The sequence below is a fragment of the Oncorhynchus gorbuscha genome, linkage group LG10 (genome assembly GCF_021184085.1).
Source record: "Oncorhynchus gorbuscha isolate QuinsamMale2020 ecotype Even-year linkage group LG10, OgorEven_v1.0, whole genome shotgun sequence".
In the NCBI taxonomy this organism is placed as follows: domain Eukaryota; kingdom Metazoa; phylum Chordata; class Actinopteri; order Salmoniformes; family Salmonidae; genus Oncorhynchus; species Oncorhynchus gorbuscha.
Window position 1 is genome coordinate 8,070,277 of NC_060182.1, and position 19,193 is coordinate 8,089,469.

At 46.1% G+C, this 19,193-nt stretch overlaps 1 protein-coding gene across 1 annotated transcript in view; it reads left to right on the top strand.

Moving 5' to 3' along the window:
• Positions 1-19,193, top strand: part of LOC124045494 (copine-5-like) — a 187,593-nt gene that overhangs the window by 11,449 nt on the left and 156,951 nt on the right. Inside the window, 2 exon segments of the mRNA XM_046364823.1 lie at positions 10,938-10,978; positions 13,245-13,291. Coding sequence (XP_046220779.1) covers positions 10,938-10,978; positions 13,245-13,291 — 88 coding nt within the window.

A 19,193-nucleotide genomic window follows, 5' to 3' on the forward strand; every position in this document is an offset into this window, starting at 1 on the left:
AGAGACAGCCGACATAGCTTCCTATTTGAAAGAACCTGCACTCTGAGCACCCCAACCCTAAGATGAGAGCAGGGAAAATGCAGTTGTTGAGACTGGATTGGTCTGTTTGTGTCACTGCCTTGCTGTCTGCGTCCTCTCCTCTCCCAGTGAGAGAGACAGCACTGCACGAATACAGTGCAGTCATTGTAACGATCGTCGGTATGAAGAAGGTGAGGACCAAAGCGCGGCGTGGTAAGTGTTCATCTTATTTAATGAAAACTGAACACTGAATAGCAAAACAACAAAGAAACATCCTGAACAGTTCTGTCTGGTGCAGACACACAAAGACTGAAAACAAACACCCACGAAACCCAGATGGAAAAAGGCTACCTAAGTATGATTCTCAATCAGAGACAGCTAACGACTCCTGCCTCTGATTGAGAACCATACCAGGCCAAACTCAAAAACCAACATAGAAAAAACAAACATAGACTGCCCACCCCAACTCACTCCCTGACCCTACTAAAACAAAGACAAAGCAAAGGAACTACGGTCAGAAAGTGACAGTCATAGAGGTTTTAAACCAAGAGATATTTCAGGGATTTCTATTGGAGCAGCTTAGGAGTAGTGTCCGCACATCCAGTTGGTGTTTCTCTTGGAGCGGTTTATATTCAGTCTCTTTGGCACTGAGGGTTAGACAGATAACAAATGGAATGAGGGAGGTGCTTTGTGAGGCCATCAGTTCAAGTGGTTAGCTCTGTAGGTAGGTTGTTTTGTATGTCAGTTAAACATCTTGTTAGTTGAGCGTCTTTGTTGAATTATTAATGGTTTTGTTTCCTGTATGTGGTTTGTTTTGTTTTATCAGGAATAATAATCACAGTAGTATCCTACCTAGCAGCTAACTTGAATCCAGCAGGATGTTTTCTCTCTGTGTTTCTCAGCCAGTAGAACAGAGCCTTGGAGTTCCGTCCTGTGTAACGGTGTAAAATGACCTAAGGGAAACGGGGATTTTAAGAAATGCGACTCCAGATCACCACTTGACAGTAACACTGCCTTGTCTCTGTTGTGTTTCCGCCTTCTGCAAGAGAGGTGGAGCAAACACAGCACTGACAAAATGTCACCAACCCCCTGAAGGGTAAAAGCTTGGATTTTTCTTATTTGTCAATTTTGTTTACATGTCCTTTTTACTCCTTGGAAAGATCAAACCCCACGGCGAGTCATTAATTGTTACTATGGAGGTGGTAGGTTTATTGTATTTACACTCCTCTGTCCAGATTGAGTGGCCGCCAACCCTCATTACCGCTTTCAACCCAAACCCCCATGCTGGATCCCAACCCCCATGCTCTCTGGCCCCAAACCCCCATGCCCTCTGCTGGATCCCAACCCCCATGCTCTCTGGCCCCAAACCCCCATGCCCTCTGCTGGACCCCAACCCTCATACTCTCTGGCCCCAAACCCCCATGCCCTCTGCTGTCCCCCAACCTCGATGACCTCCAGCCCCCAACCCCCATTCCCTCCGGCCCTCATGCCTTCTGCTGGCCCCAATCATTTGATCTAATATTTTGGGGTAGATTGGTTAGAGTATAATTAGGCCAATCAACAGCTGTGGTTTGTGTGTGTGTGTACCGGGGCACACTGGGGTCCCATGGGATTGATTATCTCCTGAGAAGATAACAACATAAGTTTAATCACAACAGATAGACTTGTGAGTGTGTGTGTGTGTGTGTGTGTGTGCGTGCATGTGTGTATGGTAAGTGTGTGTGTGCATGTGTGTATGGTGAGTGTGTGTATGGTGTGCATGTGTGTATGGTGAGTGTGTGTATGGTGTGCATGTGTGTATGGTGAGTGTGTGTGTGCATGTGTGTATGGTGTGTGCATGTGTATATGGTGAGTGTGTGTGTGTGGTGTGCATGTGTGTATGGTGAGTGTGTGTATGGTGTGCATGTGTGTATGGTGTGAGTGTGTGTATGGTGTGCATGTGTGTATGGTGTGCATGTGTGTATGGTGAGTGTGTGTGTGCATGTGTGTATGGTGAGTGTGTGTATGGTGTGCATGTGTGTATGGTGAGTGTGTGTGTGCATGTGTGTGCATGTGTGTATGGTGAGTGTGTGTGTGCATGTGTGTATGGTGTGTGCATGTGTGTATGGTGAGTGTGTGTGTGCATGTGTGTATGGTGAGTGTGTGTATTGTGTGTGCATGTGTGTATGGTGAGTGTGTGTATGGTGTGTGTATGGTGTGTGCATGTGTGTATGGTGTGTGCATGTGTGTATGGTGAGTGTGTGTGTGCATGTGTGTATGGTGTGTGCATGTGTGTATGGTGTGCATGTGTGTGCATGTGTGTATGGAGAGTGTGTGTGTGCATGTGTGTATGGTGAGTGTGTGTGTGCATGTGAGTATGGTGAGTGTGTGTGTGCATGTGTGTATGGTGAGTGTGTGTATGGTGTGTGCATGTGTGTATGGTGTGTGTATGGTGAGTGTGTGTGTGCATGTGTGTATGGTGTGTGCATGTGTGTATGGTGTGTGCATGTGTATATGGTGAGTGTGTGTGTGTATGGTGAGTGTGTGTGCATGTGTGTATGGTGAGTGTGTATGCATGTGTGTGTATTGTGTGTGCATGTGTGTATGGTGAGTGTGTGTATGGTGTGTGTATGGTTTGTGCATGTGTGTATGGTGTGTGCATGTGTGTATGGTGTGTGCATGTGTGTATGGTGTGTGCATGTGTGTATGGTGAGTGTGTGTGTGCATGTGTGTATGGTGTGTGCATGTGTGTATGGTGTGCATGTGTGTGCATGTGTGTATGGAGAGTGTGTGTGTGCATGTGTGTATGGTGAGTGTGTGTGTGCATGTGAGTATGGTGAGTGTGTGTGTGCATGTGAGTATGGTGAGTGTGTGTGCATGTGAGTATGGTGAGTGTGTGTGCATGTGAGTATGGTGAGTGTGTGTGCATGTGTGTATGGTGAGTGTGTGTGTATGGTGTGTGCGTGTGTGTATGTGTATATGGTGTGTGCGTGTGTGTATGGTGTGTGCATGTGTGTATGGTGAGTGTGTGTGTGTGTATGGTGTGTGGATCCCCTGGGCCTTGTGTTTGAGACCATAGATTGCTGTTCTCCAGGAGCAAACAGGGACCTGTCGTATGTTTCTTCCGCTTCTGAGCCTAAATGTCCCTAGGAATCAATGTACTGGGACCAGGGAGAAACAGGGAGGGAGGGAGAGAGAGGGAGGGAGGGAGGGAGGGAGGGAGAGTAGAGAGCAGAGATGGAGGGAGGGCATGGAGAGGAGGATGGGATGGGGAGGAGAGATGTAGGGAGAGGAGAAAGGAGGGAGAGGAGAGGGAGGGAGAGAGGGAGGGAGAAGAGGGAGAGAAGAGGAGGAAAGGAGATGCGAGAGAGGAGAGGGGAGAATGGAGGGAGGGAGGGAGGGAAGGAGAAAAGGGAGAGGAAATGAGAGAGGGAGGGAGAGCATGGAGAGGAGGGAGATGAGGAGAGAGATGGAGGGAGGGAGGTATTGAGAGGGGGTGGAGAGGAGAGGGAGAGGAGAGGAGAGGAGGGAGAATAGAGGAGTGGAGGGGAGGAGGGAAGGAGGGAAGGGGGAGGGAGGGAATGGGAGGAAGGTGGGAGAGATAGGGAGGTACGGGGTGTAGAAGGGGGGCATCATGGATGGATTTGGAAAGGAGGGATGGGGTAATGAAAGTATCAGAATGATTACGATGTGTGCTTCTGTTGCTTGATATGTCAACATTGGGCACCAGGGGAATTGCAATTCGATCTGGATGTAATCACTCTGTTTATGTCACTCCAATGTCACTCCACTTGCATGGTTTCATTTACACGTTAACAGGGGTTGCTCGGGTTTCCCATAACAAATTGGGTTACCCCCATTATTTTATTTATTTATTTTATTTCACCTTTATTTAACCAGGTAGGCAAGTTGAGAACAAGTTCTCATTTACAATTGCGACCTGGCCAAGATAAAGTACCAGGCGGCGATACAGCCCGACAGGATGCTCTCGATTGTGCGTCTGTAGAAGTTTGTGAGTGCTTTTGGTGACAAGCCGGATTTCTTCAGCCTCCTGAGGTTGAAGAGGCGCTGCTGTGCCTTCTTCACAACGCTGTCTGTGTGGGTGGACCAATTCAGTTTGTCCGTGGTGTGTATGCCGAGGAACTTCAAACTTATTACCAAGGGCTATATCTGTTCCTGGTTCTAAATTTCTTAAATGGGGCACCATTTAAGATGGTGAGGAAGGCATTTAAAAAAAATAACCAGGCATCCTCTACTGACGGGATGAGATCAATATCCTTCCAGGATACCCCGGCCAGGTTGATTAGAGAGGCCTGCTCACTGAAGTGTTTCAGGGAGCGTTTTACAGTGATGAGTGGAGATCGTTTGACCACTGACCCATTATGGATGCAGGCAATGAGGCAGTGATCGCTGAGATCTTGGTTGAAAACAGCAGAGGTGTATTTAGAGGGCAAGTTGGTTAGGATGATATCTATGAGGGTACCCGTGTTTACGACTTTGGGGTGGTATCTGGTAGATTCATTGATAATTTGTGCGAGATTGAGGGTATCAAGCTTAGATTGTAGGATGGCTGGGGTGTTAAGCATGTTCCAGTTTTGGTTGCAACCTCTTGGTTACTAGTCCAATGCTCTAACCACTAGGCTACCCTGCCGCCCCAGTGTGATGATGAGAGAGATATTGTCTCTAGAAAAATCATTGAAACCAGGTGATGTCATCGCATGTCTGGGTGGTGGAACTGAAAGGTTGGATAAGGTATAGTGAGCAGGGCTCTACAGAGAAATTAGCCAATAAACACTAACCAGAAGAGCAATGGACAAGGCATAATCACATTAAGGAGAGGCATGATTAGTTGAGTGATCATAAGGGTCCAGTGAGTAGTGAGGTTGGTTGGGGTCATGGCGATTCAGACAGCTAGCCGGGCCATCGGTAGCAAGTTAGCATAGGATGGAGGTCTGTTTTTAGCCACCTTGTGCATTTGCGTGGGTAGATTAGTGAGGTTCCGTGTGGTAGAGGGGATCAATCCAATTGGCAAAATAGATATAGTTATAGTGACCCAAGAAATACCTATTCAGATAGCAGCCGATAAGACAGCTAACGATTAGCGGACCGCAGATGGGCTTTAAATGCTAAATGCTACTGTTGAAGTCGGAAGTTTACATACACTTAGGTTGGAGTCATTAAAACTCGTTTTTCAACCACTCCACAAATTTAACAAAGTTTTGGCAAGTTGGTTAGGACATCTACTTTGTGCATGGCACAAGTAATTTGTCCAATAATTGTTTACAGATAGATCATTTCACTTATAATTCACTGTATCACAATTCCAAGTGGGTCAGAAGTTAGCATACACTAAGTTGACTGTGCCTTTAAACAGCTTGGAAAATTCCAGAAAATGTCATGGCTTTAGACACTTCTGATAGGCTAATTGACATAATTTGAGTCAATTGGAGGTGTACCTGTGGATGTATTTCAAGGCTTTGTTAAGTTCCCCAGTTTGTGTTGTAGTTTGTGTATTTGCATGTGTTTATTTCAGGAAATGGCTTCCTGAAATCCCTCAAGCAGCTGATTGGTCGACTCCATGGCTAATTGGAGAGTTGACCCAGCCCCTTGTCAAGACTCAACTGTCTCCAATTACCCATTCCTTCAGAAGCTATATAAAAGCCAGTGTTCTGTTCAGGAGGTCATTGCAGAGATTTTGCAGGAGGTAGATTTGCTAGAGATTTTCTGGGAGGTCATTGCAGAGCGTTGGTATGTTTTGTGAGTTTGTTGCTCAGTTAGAGCTTACTTGATGTCCTTTGTTTCTTAGTTTGTTTGTGAAAATGGTTTAATATTCTGTTTCATTTGTTCCCAGGGGAGAAGGGGGAAGGCACCTAGGGAGTGCTTAGGCAAGAGGCCCGCGGGCATACATATACCTGTAGCATATTCACTGTCTAGGCACACTAGGTAAGACCTGGGCGGACCACCCCCTGTATTTTGGTTAGGACACCAGGTGGTGCTAAATTAGGTAAGTATTGGGTAGGCAGGTAAGATAGGAGAGGGGGGGGGGCTTTGAGATTTACTTTCTTTGCTTTGGTTCTGTCCAGCCCCTTTTCCCCATATTACCTTTTAAAGGAATAAAGTCCTGTAAACGGTACCACATTCTGTCTGTTGTCATCCTTACTCGCACCTACAGTCCATACCTTTTTCACTTCACGGAGAGTTTAGTTGTAGCAGGGTGTTGCGTTCCCTCTTCATAGAGGTGTGCGTAACAGCCTACCTTCAAATTCAGTGCCGTTTTGGTACAAAATAATCTATATCCAGAGTCCTATCTCAACATAATCTGAAAGGCCACTCGGCAAGGAAGAAGCCACGGTTTGCAGCAGCACATGGAAACAAAGATCATACTTTTTGGAGAAATGTCCTCTGGTCTGATGAAACAAAAATAGAACTGTTTGGCCATAATGACCATCGTTTGTAGAAAAAAGGGGGAGGCTTGCAAGCCGAAGAACACCATCCCAACCGTGAAGCACAGGGGTGGCAGCATCATGTTGTGGGGGTGCTTTGCTGCAGGATGGACTGGTGCATTTCACAAAATAGATGGCATCATGAGATAGGAAAAAATTATGTGGATATATTGAAGCAACATTCCAAGACATCAGTCAGGAAGTTAAAGCTTGGTCGCAAATTGGTCTTCCAAATGGACAATGACTCCAAGTATACTTTCAAAGTTGTGGCAAAATGGATTAAGGACCACAAAGTCAAGGTATTGGAGTTGCCATCACAATGCCCTGACCTGAATTCTATAGAAAATTTGTGGGCAGAACTGAAGAAGCGTATGTGAGCAAGGAGGCCTACAAACCTGACTCAGTTTGCACCAGCTCTGTCAGGAGGAATGGGCCCAAAGTCACCCAATTTATTGTGGGAAGCTTGTGGAAGGCTACCCGAAAGGTTTGACCCAAGTAAAAATTTTAAAAGGCAATGCTACCAAATACTAATTGAGTGTATGTGAACTTCTGACCCACTGGGAATGTGATGAAGGAAATTCAAGCTGAAATAAATAATGATCTCTTACTGTTATTCGGATTTCACATTCTTAAAATAAAGCGCTGATCCTAACTGGCCTTAAACAGGGATTATTTACTAGGATGAAATGTCAGTGATTGTGAAAAACTGAGTTTAAATCTATTTGGCTAAGGTGTGTGTAAACTACCCGACTTCAACTGTATATGCTACTGTGGAACTCTCCACCTATCAACTGACTGCCTTCCATACCACTTATCCATCTAGTACCTCCATACTACAGGAATTGAGAAAAACTGACTTTAAATGTATTTGGCTAAGGTTTATGTAAACTCCCGACTTCAACTGTATATATCCACTGTTTAGCTGGAATGGACTGTTCACATCCCTGTATATTTGACTGTGATATGTGGTTGTCTCACATAGCTGTCTGAAGTCTGCTATATGACTAACATAACAAATGCAAATGTTTGAAATACACACATCGTATAACTGCATTCAATTATTTTGTTTACATTTTTTTTATATTGATGTCACAAGTGTATAATTTGTACAGTTCTTTATTAAAAGTGGTTATTTATTCCATGTGTAAAACCTAGCACTATTCCTTATTTCTCTGAGAGAGAGACAGATATTTACAATTGGTAGATTATTTGTCTCTCTGAAATGAAATGGTTTTAAACAAATACATATCTGTCATTGAACAACTCCATGCCATGATTAGATAGTGATAAAGAAGTACATTTAACAACATTCCTGAAAATGGATATATGTATATCGATGGAGCAGTGTGAGGAGGGAGAGCGGAGAGAGATGTTGGTTAGGTGTATTCTGCAGCACATTCGCCCTGAAGAGCGTGTCATCTGAACGGTGAAACCTGTTCCGGCTCCACGCACCAGGCCTCCTGTGCCGGCTCCCCACACTTGCCCTGAAGAGCGTGTCATCTGTCCGGTGAAACATGTGCCGGATTCCACACACCAGGCCTCCAGTGTGCCTTCCCAGCCTGGTACATCCTGTGCCAGCTCCCCGCACTCGCCCTAAAGATTGTGTCACCAGCCCTGAGTCCTCTGCGCCGGTGCCCAGTCCAGGCATGGCGTCCAGTCCCGCTCCATGGCCGGAGCCTTCCTCTGCGCCGGTGCCTGACTCTAAAGGGGAGGGCCCGGGTGGGCATCCCTTACGGCGGCAGCTCTGGTGCGGGACTTAGACCCCCCTCTTCTGGCTCCCCCACTTTGGTGGGGCCTCTGGAGCATGGACCATCGCCGCCGTCCCCAGACTGGGAACCCTCTTTGCTGGCCCCAGACTGGGAACCCTCTTTGCTGGCCCCGGACTGGGAGCCCTCTTTGCGGGCCCCGGACTGGGAGCCCTCGCTGCGGGCCCCGGACTGGGAGCCCTCGCTGTGGGCCCCGGACTGGGAGCCCTCGCTGCGGGCCCCGGACTGGGGACCCTCGCTGCGGGCCCAGGACTGGCCCGTGGAGCAGCCACAGGATTCACCACGGTGCCTGCCAGGTCACTCGCTCCCCGCGGTAAGCACGGGGAGTTGGCTCAGGTCTATAACCTAACTCCGCCAATCTCCCTGTGTGCCCTCCTAAAACATTTGGTGCTGCCTCTCATGCTTCTGTGCTAGCCGTGTCCTCTCGTAACGCTGGGCCCCTTTTCTAGCTGCCTCCCTCTTCCTAGCTGCTTCCACCTGTTCCCATGGGAGGCGATCCCTTCCGGCCAGGATCTCCTCCCACGTCCAGGATCCTTTGCCATCCAGGATTTCCTCCCAAGTCCATTAGTCCAGAAAAGGCTGCTCCTCCTTACCACGCTGCTTGGTCCTTTTGTGTGGTGGGTAGTTCTGTCACAGGCTTGTTCCTGGAAATGACCAAAGCGCAGCGTGGTGAGCGTGGTGAGCCTACATTTCTCTTTTATTTATATAAATGTCGCCAACAAAACAAGAAACAAAGAAACGACCGTGAAGCTTAACTTGGGCAATAGTCCCACTAACAAAGATAACTACCCACAACTGCGAAAGGAAAAAAGGCTGCCTAAATATGATTCCCAATCAGAGACAGCGATAGACAGCTGCCTCTGATTGAGAACCACACCCGGCCAAACACAAAGAACTAGAAAACATAGAAACAAAGAAACTAGAATGCCCACCCTAGTCACACCCTGGTCTAACCAAAATAGAGAATAAAAGAGCTCTCTATGGCCAGACAATAACATTCATTAACACAGTGACAGGTGGAAATGTCATACTTTTTTAGCTCTGCTCTAAAGTTCCAAACATTCCATTTAGACAGACAGGGAAAAGGTGACGGACAAGCTAATTGGTTTAGCTTAATGGAAGACCGAACAGAGCAGAGCCAGGTGAATGCAACGAGGTGTGTGTGTGTGTGTGTGTGTGTGTGTGTGTGTGTGTGTGTGTGTGTGTGTGTGTGTGTGTGTGTGTGTGTGTGTGTGTGTGTGTGTGTGTGTGTGTGTGTGTGTGTGTGTGTGTGTGTGTGTGTGTGGGTTTGACACAGATGGCTTTGTTCTCTCCTAATGATAATTACAATGACAACGTTCTAACTGTAGTCATGTCAGTTGCAGACACACTTCCCCTCACGTCCCAGTAATGGATGACTTTGTATTAAACCCCCCGGATGTAGGGATGGGATGAGTTATACTGTGCTGCTAGTGAGTTATTTATTGACTGTAATATTCTATAACAGGACATCAAAGGCAGGTTTGATGCAGTAGTAAATATGGAAATTCTGATGACTGCTTTTCTTGTGTCCCAGATGGCGACCTACAGTACTGTATGACCTATCTAGTGCACTACAAAATGGGTCCTGATCAAAAAGTAATGAGCTAAATAGGGAATAGGGTGTAATTTGGGATTCACTAGTCTCCACAGTTGGAGAAGTGCCATAGATTTTGAAGAGAGAGAAAAAAAATGCAAATGAATTCGAAAAGTAGAAAATATATTTAAGTAACTGGGGACATCACTTCCTGTCCGTGTCCTCTCCAGCAGGATGGAAGATGTTCAGAAAGGGAGGGCTAAAAATTCAAAATAGTATACCGTATGTGTGTGTATGTATGGTTTTAGTTGGACAGTAATGACTGTGGTTCTTCCGGTGTGACTCCTATTGTGGCTGTGTGCTGTGGTATTCTACGGTTGCTCACCCTGCCGTCACCCCCCCCCCTGGTTTCCCGGGGCCTGCACTCCAGATTTACTGGGTCAGAAAGGGTGGTGCAGTGCTAGCTGCCAGCCCCATTATCACAGGGGTAAACAAACTAGGACCAGGCACACAATCTTCCTTAGAACCACAACCTACTGCAATCTTCATCACACTTTGCTCTCTGATTTCTCAGAACTGGCTGTTTTTTTCCCCTCCAAGTGGTGCACAAGGTTTTCAATGGACGCTTCTGCCTCCATGCAGTGTCCTCTGTGTTCTGGGAGCAAGCTGGAGATTTACTGTGTGTTACTTTACAGGACTGTACTTTGGCAGTGAAAACACAAGGCCATCGGGATATGTTGGTTTGTTGGATGGTGGTGCACCATCTGACTGTAAATAACGTTATAAATAATGTTACAAATTGGAGGATTTATATGGAGACATTTTGATGAAGCAGTGTAATGCAATGTGTTTTAAAGAGAGGGACGTTGTAATCTAGGCTATACACTAAACATATTACAAGTTGTTGTATGTGTTTGAGTTCAGTTGAGTGGGATTGTTAGCATATTATTTCAATACATACACAGCCAATACAGTACACAGTCCAAACAGTCCAAACATGTATTGTATCTTCTATATCTTGGTGGCTATGAGCTCTCTTTTACCTCCTTATGTACTGTTATGACCTCCTTATGACCACCTTATGACCTCCTTACGAACTATTATGCCCACCTTATGAACTCTTGTGACCTCATTCCCTTCAAGAATATTAAATCGGATTAATCTCTTCTATTTCAGGGATCTATTAGACAGAGACACATTCTCCAAATCTGATCCATGTAAGTACTTTACAGTTATCATCTTACATGTATCACAATCACAAAAAAAAAATCAATTACAGAAGAATTACTGGTTTATATTATATGACTAGTAGGTGTAAAGAATAAAGATCACTCTGTCGTCAAAAGAAATGTGAAAGAATGCAAAATATGATCAAAAAATTCCTCCACTTAGAAAACCTGAAATTATTTTTTCCCCCCTGCACTTTCATCGCCAGTTTCTATCTTCGGCTTAGTTGGGATTTAGTTGACTCCGCTATTTCAAAGTGTTCCCTCAATAACTGCATCTCATTTGCACAGTAATGGGACAGGTCTTCCTCACAGCTAGAGTTACAGAAAGAGACAGTACCTTAAAGGGATAGTTTGGGATTTTGGCAATGACGCAGATACATGAATATGGTATCCACGAGTTCATATGACTCTGTGGAAGTAAATACAGTACTTCCTGAACCATCCCTTTTAATGTAATGCAGCTACAGTACGGTTTAAACACAAGCCTGACTGAATACAAATGGGCGGCTTTGAGATTTAGCTGCCTCAGCGTAGAGGAGAGGAGTGGAGAGGAAGAGAGGAGTCCTATGATCACAGTCTCCAGGGGGTCTTTCTGTATAGAAGTCTTGGACGTGTCCCTGGTCGAAAGTATTACACTTTAAAAGGGGATATAATGCCATTTGGGATGCACTCAATGCCGGGGCGGCAGGGTAGCCTAGTGGTTAGAGCGGCAGGGTAGCCTAGTGGTTAGAGCGTTGGACTAGTAACTGGAAGGTTGCAAGTTTAAACCCCCGAGCTGACAAGGTACAAATCTGTCGTTCTGCCCCTGAACAGGCAGTTAACCAACTAGGCCGTCATTGAAAATAATAATTTGTTCTTAACTGACTTGCCTAGTAAAATAAAGGTCAAAATAAATAAATAATAAATAAACATTTCTATGGTCCTACTCTCTCTAGTAGGACCATAGAATAATGGAGGAGACTTCAACATACTGTACATAATAGTGTCAGAGTTCAATCATTTTGTGTCTCCATCCTTCTAATAGACCAGGGTATACTACTTCACTCTCTGTCCCCCAGTCTCCATCCTTCTAATAGACCAGGGTATACTACTTCACTCTCTATCCCCCAGTCTCCTTCCTTCTAATAGACCAGGGTATACTACTTCACTCTCTATCCCCCAGTCTCCTTCCTTCTAATAGACCAGGGTATACTACTTCACTCTCTATCCCCCAGTCTCCTTCCTTCTAATAGACCAGGGTATACTACTTCACTCTCTATCCCCCAGTCTCCATCCTTCTAATAGACCAGGGTATACTACTTCACTCTCTATCCCCCAGTCTCCTTCCTTCTAATAGACCAGGGTATACTCCTTCACTCTCTATCCCCCAGTCTCCTTCCTTCTAATAGACCAGGGTATACTACTTCACTCTCTATCCCCCAGTCTCCTTCCTTCTAATAGACCAGGGTATACTACTTCACTCTCTATCCCCCAGTCTCCATCCTTCTAATAGACCAGGGTATACTACTTCACTCTCTATCCCCCAGTCTCCTTCCTTCTAATAGACCAGGGTATACTACTTCACTCTCTATCCCCCAGTCTCCTTCCTTCTAATAGACCAGGGTATACTACTTCACTCTCTATCCCCCAGTCTCCATCCTTCTAATAGACCAGGGTATTATACTTCACTCTCTATCCCCCAGTGCCCATTACATTCTCCCAAAGATGAGAAGGACCCGGGGTTATATCTGACAGGTCACATGCCCTGTCCCAGCATGCTCAGCTTCTTCTTCAATCCACTGTTTCCATGAGGAAAGCAAAGAGGGATATTAAGGGGATTCCTACTGTTTAGAAATCATATTTTAAATGATGCATTCACCGTTGCTCTGTTGGGGACTTTGTTAATCGTTAGTGTATCTCTCACTTGCAGAGATTAATACCTAGATCTGATAGTGTGATACTGGGAAAACAGCGGAAATGTCTTATGAATATTTGTAATGATGAATGTGATGATAGAAAGAGCATTGGTTTTATGAAATGAAGAAATGTCACAGTTTTTCAAAGCGATTGGTAATCTGTTTGTGTCTTCCCCTTTATCTCGTTTTCATTTTCTCTCCCTCCTTTTCTTTCTTTCCCTCTCTCTTTCTCTCCCTTTCTCTTTCTCTCCGTCCCCCCCTCTCTCTCTCTCCGTCCTTTCTCCCTCTCCCTCCTTTCTCTTTCTCTCCCCCCCCTCTCTCTCTTTCTCTCTCTCTCCCCTCTCTCTCTCTCTTTCCAGTGGTGGTGTTGTACACTCAGGGGGTGGAAACCAAACAGTGGCGAGAGGTAAGAAGCAGAACATCTCTCTCTCTCTCTCTCTCTCTCTCTCTCTCTCTCTCTCTCTCTCTCTCTCTCTCTCTCTCTCTCTCTCTCTCTCTCTCTCTCTCTCTCTCTCTCTCTCTCTCTCTCTCAACAATCAAACTACTCTCAATTGCTCTCCAATACAATTGTGAGTCTCTTGACTCTTAAAGTTGTCAGCATGGAGAATGACTGTCTGACCAGCATCAGTAGCTCAATCAAGCGGCGTCTCCTTTCCTCTCCATAACATTTTAGAATCTAGCTTGTGGAACACTCTTATTCTAATTGTTCGGGAATACTCAGAATCAGCAGAACTCTGTTCTGGTCCCGCCCTGTCTGTCTCCAGGTAAATGCTGCTCGTGACAATCATTTTAGTCTCTATTGATTTTCTTGTGAATATTCATTGCTTGGCTTAGGACATATTTTTGTTCTGAGCGATTGGCCATTATGGCGATTGCTACACGTATCGATAAAGATTAGCATCAGTATCTCTCCGGTTCTGCCAGTAACCTGGCCTTACCCTTGACCCAGGGCAGAGTGTCTTAATTGGGGCCGAATTTCAGCAGGAGGTGCAGTGAGTTCAGAGACATGTCTTTATAGACTGCTCTGTACTGCTGTATACTTGGATGGCAGATGTGGGCCACGTTCAGTTGCAACACGTTCTTGAGTGTTGTAGATAGAAATTCCATAGAGCCGACGTGATTCCTTATTCTACATTTGGAAGAGGAATGCTTGTTCTACATAACATATTTCTATCTGAACCTTCCAAAACGTTGCTTCCTGCTGAATGTGGCCCAAGGTTCAAACAATATGACTTAAAAAAATAAACAAATATTTTGCAGTGCTTGATTGAGTGTCACGGCTTTCTTCCTGGGAAGGAGAGGCGGACCAAAACGCAGCGTGGTTATAGTTCATGGTTCTTTAATAAGAGACACTTAACATGAACTAACTACAAAACAAATAAACGTGAAAACCGAAACAGTCCTAACTGGTGCAGAAAACACAAAGACAGGAAACAATCACCCACAAAATACCCAAAGAATATGGCTCCCAATCAGAGACAACGATAAACACCTGCCTCTGATTGAGAACCAATCCAGGCAACCATAGACTTACCTAGACACCTAAAAGAACACAACCCCATAAATCTACAAAAACCCCTAGACAAGACAAAACACATAAATCACCCATGTCACACCCTGACCTAACCAAAATAATAAAGAAAACAAAGATAACTAAGGCCAGGGCGTGACATTGAGCTTGCCTGCTTGGCGCAATGGAACCAATTAAATGATGTCCATTTGACACTTGGAATCCAAAAATGTACACCACTGCTCTATAGCACTTATAAAAGCCAAAAATCTTGCTTTTGAGTCAAGAATCTCCTCCCCTCACTGTGTATGTCTGTGAAGCTTCATCTCTCTCTGTTTCTCTCTTTGTTGTTATCAGGTAACCTGCGACCCGCTAACAAGCTCAGGGTGCAGCAGACACTAAACCTATCTTTTTGAAGAGATATCGGGCCTGTTATTTGGCTCAGGGCATACTGGCTTTGTGAGGCAGAGAGTCAAGCTGTGTGGAGATGATAGAGCTAAGCGTTGGTGTTGGCCCCCTCTCATCAAATATGTTTTTTTGTCCTCCTCGTGTTGAGATAGTAGATACGGTCGGAGCTCTCCTCTCCTCACTGTCTCCCTGCATGTAATCACATTACTCCGCCTTCTGTGGGAGGAGGAACGGTCCTGTCTGTCAGCCTTCTGTGGGAGGAGGAACGGACCTTTCTGTCAGCCTTCTGTGGGAGGAGGAACGGACCTTTCTGTCAGCCTTCTGTGGGAGGAGAAACGGTCCTTTCTGTCAGCCTTCTGTGGGAGGAGGAACGGACCTTTCTGTCAGCCTTCTGTGGGAGGAGGAACGGTCCTGTCTGTCAGCCTTCTGTGGGAGGAGGAACGGTCCTGTCTGTCAGCCTTCTGTGGGAGGAGGAACGGTCCTTTCTGTCAGCCTTCTGTGGGAGGAGGAACGGTCCTTTCTGTCAGCCTTCTGTGGGAGGAGGAATGGTCCTGTCTGTCAGCCTTCTGTGGGAGGAGGAACGGACCTTTCTGTCAACCTTCTGTGGGAGGAGGAATGGTCCTGTCTGTCAGCCTTCTGTGGGAGGAGGAACGGACCTGTCTGTCAGCCTTCTGTGGGAGGAGGAACGGTCCTTTCTGTCAGCCTTCTGTGGGAGGAGGAACGGTCCTTTCTGTCAGCCTTCTGTGGGAAGAGGAACGGACGTTTGTCAGCCTTCTGTGGGAGGAGGAACGGTCCTTTCTGTCAGCCTTCTGTGGGAAGAGGAACGGACGTTTCTGTCAGCCTTCTGTGGGAGGTGGAACGGTCCTGTCTGTCAGCCTTCATCTCACACTCCTCATTCTGTAGGATGAACTCTCCTCGCTGTCTATCGGCTGTCACGTTGCCTCTCCATAGCCTTTCCCGTTGCCTCTACATAGCCTGTCCCGTTGCCTCTCCATAGCCTGTCCCGTTGCCTCTCCATAGCCTGTCCCGTTGCCTCTACATAGCCTGTCCCGTGGCCTCTACATAGCCTGTCCCGTGGCCTCTACATAGCCTGTCCCGTGGCCTCTACATAGCCTGTCCCGTGGCCTCTACATAGCCTGTCCCGTTGCCTCTACATAGCCTGTCCCGTGCCCTCTACATAGCCTGTCCCGTTGCCTCTCCATAGCCTGTCCCACATCTCCCACTATTGTAGTTACGCTATAACTTAGGATGAACTGTCTTCTGTATCCATTACTGTAGGATCAAATCAAATCAAATGTATTTATATAACCCTTCGTACATCAGCGGATATATCAAAGTGCTGTACAGAAACCCAGCATAAAACCCAAAACAGCAAGCAATGCAGGTGTAGAAGCACGGTGGCTAGGAAAAACTCCCTAGAAAGGCCAAAACCTAGGAAGAAACCTAGAGAGGAACCAGGCTATGTGGGGTGACCAGTCCTCTTCTGGCTGTGCCTGGTGGAGATTATAACAGAATATGGCCAATATGTTCAAATGTTCATAAATGACCAGCATGGTCGAATAATAATAAGGCAGAATAGTTGAAACTGGAGCAGCAGCACGGTCAGGTGGACTGGGGACAGCAAGGAGTCATCATGTCAGGTAGTCCTGGGGCATGGTCCTAGGGCTCAGGTCCTCCGAGAGAGAGAGGGAAAGAAAGAGAGAAGGAGAGAATAAGAGAACGCACACTTAGATTTACACAGGACACCGAATAGGACAGGAGAAGTACTCCAGATATAACAAACTGACCCCAGCCCCCCGACACATAAACTACTGCAGCATAAATACTGGAGGCTGAGACAGGAGGGGTCAGGAGACACTGTGGCACCATCTGAGGACACCCCCGGACAGGGCCAAACAGGAAGGATATAACCCCTCCCACTTTGCCAAAGCACAGCCCCCACACCACTAGAGGGATATCTTCAACCACCAACTTACCATCCTGAGACAAGGCTGAGTATAGCCCACAAAGATCTCTGCCATGGCACAACCCAAGGGGGGGCAAATTGACCACATCAGTGAATCAACCCACTCAGGTGACTCACCCCTTCCAGGGACGGCATGAGAGAGCCCCAGTAAGCCAGTGACCCCTGTAATAGGGTTAGAGGCAGAGAATCCCAGTGGAAAGAGGGGAACCGGCCAAGCAGAGACAGCAAAGGCGGTTCGTTGCTCCAGAGCCTTTCCGTTCACCTTCCCACTCCTGGGCCAGACTACACTCAATCATATGACCCACTGAAGAGATGAGTCTTCAGTAAAGACTAAAAGGTTGAGACCGAGTTTGGGTCTCTGACATGGGTAGGCAGACCGTTCCATAAAAATGGAGCTCTATAGGAGAAAGCCCTGCCTCCAGCTGTTTGCTTAGAAATTCTAGGGACAATTAGGAGGCCTGCGTCTTGTGACCGTAGCGTACGTGTAGGTATGTACGGCAAGACCAAATCAGAGAGATAGTTAGGAGCAAGCCCATGTAATGTTTTGTAGGTTAGCAGTAAAACCTTGAAATCAGCCCCTGCTTTGACAGGAAGCCAGTGTAGAGAGGCTAGCACTGGACTAATATGATACATTTTTTTTGGTTCTAGGCAGGATTCTAGCAGCCGTATTTAGCACTAACTGAAGTTTATTTAGTGCTTTATCCGGGTAGCCGGAAAGTAGAGCATTGCAGTAGTCTAACCTAGAAGTGACAAAAGCATGGATTAATTTTTCTGCATCATTTTTGACAGAAAGTTTCTGATTTTTGCAATGTTACGTAGATGGAAAAAAGCTGTCCTTGAAATGGTCTTGATATGTTCTTCAAAAGAGAGATCAGGGTCCAGAGTAACGCCGATGTCCTTCACAGTTTTATTTGAGACGACTGTACAACCATTAAGATTAACTGTCAGATTCAACAGAAGATCTCTTTGTTTCTTGGAACCTAGAACAAGCATCTCTGTTTTGTCCGAGTTTAAAAGTAGAAATTTTGCAGCCATCCACTGGATATGAACTGTCTTCTGTGTCCATTACTGTAGGAGAGGAACTGTCTTCTGTATCCATTACTGTAGGAGAGGAACTGTCTTCTGTATCCATTACTGTAGGAGAGGAACTGTCTTCTGTATCCATTACTGTAGGAGAGGAACTGTCTTCTGTATCCATTACTGTAGGAGAGGAACTGTCTTCTGTATCCATTACTGTAGGAGAGGAACTGTATTCTGTGTCCATTACTGTAGGAGAGGAACTGTCTTCTGTATCCATTACTGTAGGAGAGGAACTGTCTTCTGTATCCATTACTGTAGGATACTGTCATGTCTATATAATACTGTAGGAGTGGAACTGTCATATCTATATAATACTGTGGGGGGACCTGTCATGTCTAGACACTACTGTGGGGGGACCTGTCATGTCTAGACACTACTGTGGGGGGACCTGTCATGTCTATACACTACTGTGGGGGGACCTGTCATGTCTATACACTACTGTGGGGGGACCTGTCATGTCTATATACTACTGTGGAAGGACCTGTCATGTCTATACACTACTGTGGGGGGAGCTGTCATGTCTATATACTACTGTGGAAGGACCTGTCATGTCTAGACACTACTGTGGGGGGACCTGTCATGTCTATACACTACTGTGGGGGGACCTGTCATGTCTATACACTACTGTGGGGGGACCTGTCATGTCTATACACTACTGTGGGGGGACCTGTCATGTCTATATACTACTGTGGAAGGACCTGTCATGTCTATACACTACTGTGGGGGGACCTGTCATGTCTATATACTACTGTGGAAGGACATGTCATGTCTAGACACTACTGTGGGGTGACCTGTCATGTCTAGACACTACTGTGGGGGGACCTGTCATGTCTATACACTACTGTGGGGGGACCTGTCATGTCTAGACACTACTGTGGGGGGACCTGTCATGTCTATACACTACTGTGGGGGGACCTGTCATGTCTATACACTACTGTGGAATTCTCCTATCTATCAACTGACTGCCTTCCATACTGCTGCTCCATCTATTACCTCCATACTACTGCTCCATCTAGTACCTCCATACTACTCCTCCATCTAGTACCTACATACTACTCCTCCATCTAGTACTTCTGTTCTACTGCTCCATCTAGTACCTACATACTACTCCTCCATCTAGTACCTACATACTACTCCTCCATCTAGTTCCTCCATACTGCTGCTCAATCTAGTACCTCCATACTTCTGCTCCATCTAGTACCTACATTATACTGCTCCCTCTAGTACCTACATACTACTGCTCCATCTAGTACTTCTGTTCTACTGCTCCCTCTAGTACCTACATTATGCTGCTCCATCTATTACCTCCATACTACTGCTCCATCTAGTACCTCCATACTACTG